Source organism: Gobio gobio, assembly GCF_949357685.1.
Source record: "Gobio gobio genome assembly, chromosome: 16".
Taxonomy (NCBI): Eukaryota; Metazoa; Chordata; class Actinopteri; order Cypriniformes; family Gobionidae; genus Gobio; species Gobio gobio.
Genome location: NC_137109.1, coordinates 39,850,248 through 39,856,265, shown reverse-complemented (window position 1 = coordinate 39,856,265; position 6,018 = coordinate 39,850,248). Strand labels below are relative to the sequence as shown.

At 37.2% G+C, this 6,018-nt stretch overlaps 1 protein-coding gene across 1 annotated transcript; it reads right to left on the bottom strand.

Annotated features, from left to right (window-relative positions):
- Positions 1 to 1,121: 1,121 nt before the first annotated feature.
- On the bottom strand, positions 1,122 to 3,221 carry cryba1l1 (crystallin, beta A1, like 1; the record flags this gene model as incomplete). The annotated part of the gene is made up of 5 exons (XM_079838539.1): positions 1,122 to 1,269; positions 1,356 to 1,498; positions 2,581 to 2,722; positions 2,799 to 2,917; positions 3,147 to 3,221. The coding sequence occupies 5 exons, from the start codon at positions 3,219 to 3,221 to the stop codon at positions 1,122 to 1,124; spliced, it is 627 nt and encodes a 208-aa protein (XP_079694665.1).
- Between the last annotated feature and the right edge of the window lie 2,797 nt (positions 3,222 to 6,018).

Here is a 6,018-nt window from a genome sequence, read left to right as displayed (position 1 = left end):
TTCTGTACAAATACTGTTTAGCTTCAGAGTTCTGAATAAATGTGCATTGATGCATTTTTGTAGATCACTGTACCATTTCCCTGGATATTATTCAACAAATCTGACAGTTAGCAGTATTTGCTATTTTGACTTTGGTGGCTTCAGTTTCAGGCATCAAGAAATTTTTATAGTTTTAAGTTCTGAATGTTAAAGTTGTTTATTTGTGTGACAACCATGCCTTATAAATAATAAGACTGCCATTAAGGTCTGCAGTTTTGTTGTTGTTTCCCATGTTCAGAATAAAAAGACATGGATCTGACCTTAGTTGTTCTTGTGTTCAAATACAAGTTTTTGCATGTTCTATAATACTAAATCATGTATAGTGAAAGAATAAAATAATCTATTTGACAAAGTTTGATTTGTCTTGGACAGCAGGCAAAAAGCACCTGTCAACTAGAGAAATTCAACAAAATTTCAAAGAATTTGACATCTGATTTCTGAGTTTGCATCATGTGTGACGAATCAACACTGATTCACAACTTCTCCGTTATTACTGTCCTATCACAATAACCACACAAAAAAAGTGCTTGTTGAACACATCACAGAAGCATCAGCAGTGATTTATTATTGAATGTGTAATATATTCCCTAAACTTCAACTCCAGATGTCTAATTTTGAGGTCAAATACTATTAATTAGTGTTCATTTGAAAACTTAATGTTGTTGTGTAATGAACTGGGTTATGGATTGGTTATAATGAAATGAATACACCTTTTGTACCTCACATCCTCACACACAATAACTGCACAGTCACTGAAGTGAATACAGGTTTATTTATTAAGTATTTATTTGTGATGTTTTTGTCCTCCTCCTACACATTACACCAGAGCTGCTCTCAGCCAGTCCCCATCCAGGGATATGGTTTGCATTGGTTGTGTTGAGCACCTCAGGATGGTGTTGTTTTAGCACCTGACATTAGTCATTGTCGGTAACTGTAATTGGCACCCCCGTGTAAGACACGATGGTATGTGTGCCATGTGGAATAGCAATAAAAAGACACTCGTTAGGAAAAACAGTGTGTGTAAAGCATGTTTGTCGGGCGGCAGGGTGATTGGTGTAGTGTCCCCTGGTGAGGCGGAGCTCTTAGTGCTGGATTCTGCGGATGGACTGGATCTGAGGGGTCTGGCTGTGGGAACCCCAGTTTCTCCAGTGCTGATAGTCTCCGCTGTGCCTCTCACACTCCATGATGTACTGCCTTCCCCTGTATCCTGGGAACTCGTAACACACAAAACTACACACATAGATGGAGAAATGAGGGTCAGGTACTTCTGTGCTGAAAGGAAATGAATACAGAGAAAATATAAAGAGGACACTCACGCGCCGCACTGCACATGCATGGAGCCCACTTCAGGGCCACACCATCCCATGGCCTGCAGAGAGGGGTAGTCGTCACACAGCTCGGCATTGCGGCCCAAGAAATTCTCCCTCTCGAAGATCATCATGCGACTGCTCTGGTGAGACTGAGGGGAGAGCGAGAGAGTGTTTGACCCCATATATCCACATATTTAAGTGATTATATATCACATAACAATATATAAAGGTGCAGGCATTCCTTTTTTTTACCTTATTAAAAAAGTGTAAGAGATTAATAAAGTGTTTTGAATATGTTGTACATCACATGAGATAAAGAGTCCAGTCTTATCAGTAATAAAAGCTTAAAGTATATCCAACTTTGCCTTGATACATACAGTGCACTCACGTAAAACTATACTATACACCAAACCTTAACTGCTTGACTGTTTATATTGGCAAAGAATTTAAACTATATTATCGACTAGCAATATATTAAAAGTTGGATTTATAGTACATCAAATTTTACATACTGTACACGCACATAAAGCAATAGCAAATGGCTGTGTGATTATTTCATCGCAAAATGGTAAATATACTATATTACAGATCTTAAATGCTTGATTGCTTGCAAAATGTAAACTATATTATCACCCGGCTCTAATCTGCTAAATGTGTGACTATAAGGCTTGAAGAAGTTAAGATAGTATAAACATTAACATCATAATTTTCTGTAAAGCTGCGTTGAAACTGTGTACTGATTTGACTGACTTTTTGATTCTTATTTTTTGTTTTTCTATGGAGCAGGTCACTTCATTGGGGCTGCCATTTTGAGATTGCATGACCAGTCGAATGCTACTCGCTTTATCTAAATAAATCCTGTTATGACACTTTTGCTTGTCGAATAATTATTAAATATCGGCCAGTACAACTTTCACGAGTTAATTTGCCCATATAATCGTTAAGCTATTATGGTAAAATGTATTTGGCTTGCTGTCCGCAGTGGAGGGGCTCGAGGAGGCAGCTTCAACTCGAGCTTAGTAATGCTTAGAAGATGAGTCTGGTAGAAAGATGCATAAATTATGTTAATGGCGCTGGGAAGGTAGAGGGATGCCAAAACAGCCGATGCGAGTGGCTGCTTATATGCTCTGGCAGTTAATTGAAAGATTAGATGGGTTCACTCACTGAAATTACATTTATGAACTTCACGTGTACTTTTAAGATTTCTAGTACAAGAAAATAAATAACTCACAGCGCAGTAGACAGGTCTGAAAGACATGAGTCTCTCCACATGATAGGACAGGTTTCCACTGTAGGAATCCCAGTGAGGATACTCTCCTCTCTCCAGGATGAACTGCTGTCCCTGGAAGTCATGGTGCTCATAACCCACCCAGCTATTGAAAAAGAACATCCAGTCATACATGGGCACACACTATTGGTTGAAATTCATTTAACAAACATTATACTCACGCGCCACTCTCCACGCGAATAGAACGGATGTTGTCAAAGCCACACTCCTGAATGTTGCAGCATTCTGAGGTGAATTCCTGACATTTTCCCTGGAAGTGTTCCTGCTCAAACACAGTCACCTAGGACAGCGGAAGCACAAATGTAGAATATGTGAAAATGTTGTTTTCTTGCAATAAATGCAAAACTTACTCAAATACATGACATGCGTTTGAAATTATATGACATTAAAGTGACAACATAGTGACAGCATTCTATTGATCCATATGCATTACTATAACAACACATATGTTTTTGAGATTAAAGATGGGTAAAGATAAGACTGAATGTGTTTGTTTAATGATAGTTTACCTTGAAGAAAGGAGCCATTCCCATGCCAGAGCTGAACATGGGCTGCATCATGCCGAATCGATTGAACCTATACATATTTATATCTAAAAAGAAACAGTGGGGAAAAAACAGAAAAAAAACATATTGAATTAAAAATAATTAGATACAAATTGAGAACTTAACTTAAATATTATTTTTTAAGTATTAGAAGTAAACTGTGTTCTTTATCATATTACTTTTAAATACAGTTACTTAAAACATCCAATAATCGATGTATTATATTAATTGGGTATTTATTATATTAATAATAAAATGCATTAATACAATTTTTTAATTAAAATCAAAACCATTCGCGTAATGTGGCCATACTGAGAAGATGTTTGTAAAGAAGACCATAATAAGTTTATAATTGTGCCATGAGCTCGGTGAGATGTAATTTGGGATCTTACCGTTTTAGTCACTGAGCTCGAGAGTGGCATGCGCTTTAACGCCGGTTTCGCGTGGAGCTTTGAGAGAACCTGGCGCTTCAGTTTTATACCGACTGAAGCGTGCGCGCACGCCTATGCGCGCACCCGCCATTGTGCGCGCGGTGCGCGTGGACAGTATTCTGGTGGGCTACAGGGACAGGCTACAGGGTCGCCAGCTCAGCACATACTATAGAAGTGCCACATGGGTGTTGTGAGCCCATTCACTGACAAGTGCAGTGCGTTTTGGGTGAAAGCAGGAGACACAAAGGGTTTGGCCCCAGTATGTTCGCGCAGGTCAGCACTCCTGCTCACAATGAGCCCAAAATGATGGGATTATCTGAGTGAACTTGCTCCAGCTGAGTGTGGGTTTGAAAATAATGTATCTGAGCTGCTGTGGGTTCAGTGAGGAAAGTTGATGCTGATTTTCATGCAAGTTACCATTTCACTCAAGACCAATTCACCCAAGACCAATTCACCCATTTCACCCAAGACCAATTCACCCATTTCACCCAAGACCAATTCACCCATTTCACCCAAGACCAATTCACCCATTTCACCCAAGACCAATTCACCCATTTCACCCAAGACCAATTCACCCATTTCACCCAAGACCAATTCACCCATTTCACTTGGGGACCAAATGTAAAAGTTTCAATGTCTGGTTAAAATAAACAACTATTTTTTTACCTGGGACACCCATGGTTGGATCAATATATAAAAAAACAAAGCAACCAATTCTAAAAGATCAGTAGAAAAGTAATTTTACTTTATTAATATGATCCATAATGGACATTAAGGGGGGGCATATCCTCCCAATATGCATATTATATTAACGGTTTATTGTTGAATAATGTTTTCTATGTTTTTTATAAATTTGTATTGTTGCCATTTTACTTTTTTATTTATTTATTATAGATTGTTGTTGTTATTATTTACTTTTATTCATTTATATCATTATATGTAGAACAACCATCTTTTGTGTAGTGTGTGTGTGCAGCACAAGTTCAATTACTTTTTATAATATATATATATATATATATTTTATTTTATTTTATTTTTGCCCCCTAAATGCTGAATACGTGATTGAAATGATTTTTTTTTTTTTGCAAAACATTATTAAATCATTGGTAAATCTGCACAAAAATCTTCACCATCAAAGTTATTGGTTCAGTTTCAGTCCCAATAAAAATAAACTTTTGCTCCTAAATTGATATGTATTAGGCTTGAAAGTTATGCTATTTCATTCTCTCTGTCTCTCTGTCTCTCACACACACATACTCTCTTTCTAACTCTGTGCTGATGATGTGGGGCTTCTTTTCTGTGAGTCTGCTGAACACGGCATGTTTCATTGTGTCAGTGTAATCCTCACAGACTCAGCGCCAGGGTATAAGAGCTGCGGGCACGGCCAGACGCAAACACTCTCAGAGTGAACCCTGGGTACGGACACACACTCACTGAGCACACAGGTAAGACAGCAGAATATCCACTCACATACACATACAACTTTAACCTAAAAGCTTGGAGAGTATAAGCAGGGGCGGGTCTAGACAATTTTTCGTGGGGGGGCCAGGCTGGGGCACAGACTCAGAGAGGGGTGGCACATTTAAATACATGTAAACAGTGAACCAGTATAAATAGCCCTACACTGGAGGTAATAATACTGTATATTATTGATAACAAAACATATTATAATGAGTGAAAATGAATTAAAAATGAGCAACTTCAAATTTGATATGAAATAACAAATAACTCAACATTAGTAGAAGAACATGGGTTGTGGTAAATGCAATGCAAGCATGATTTTTTTTCCATCATAATTGTATATAGTTGTAAACAAGATGGACCAACATAATTGACAAGAGTAGAAAGGCTTTTGAGCTCAACAAGAAGCTGTAGCAGTGTTTATTCATATTTATATTACATTATAAATATATTATATTTGTTTCCCACAGGATTTTTTGAGACTATGCTGGGTAGACATTGGTCCCTCTAGGCTAGGGGTTGCTCCCCAAAAGAAAATTGTTCATTTTAAATTTAAATGCATAAATCTGGTGCATTTTGAGAGAAAAATTAAGTGACTATCCATAAAGAAATGTTTTTTGTAAACAATTTTGTACTTTAGTAGTAATTTATTTATTTATTGGTTGCATAGATATGAATGGTGATGGTATAGGGCACATAAATGATAGTTCATAAAGGGTAAAACATGGAGAGTATGCATTCAAACCATCAAAAATATACAGCAAAAGAGGTTACCTTCGTTGAATTAACTTATTTCTAGAATAATTAGTGGGGGCCTGTAATACATATTTATTATGTGAATATTTAGGCTATAGGGTCTAACTGTTCAAATTACTCATGGTTCAGTCTGTATGTGCTATATTCAGGGAAAAAATAACTACTGTCAAATAAAAATAAAGAAGATA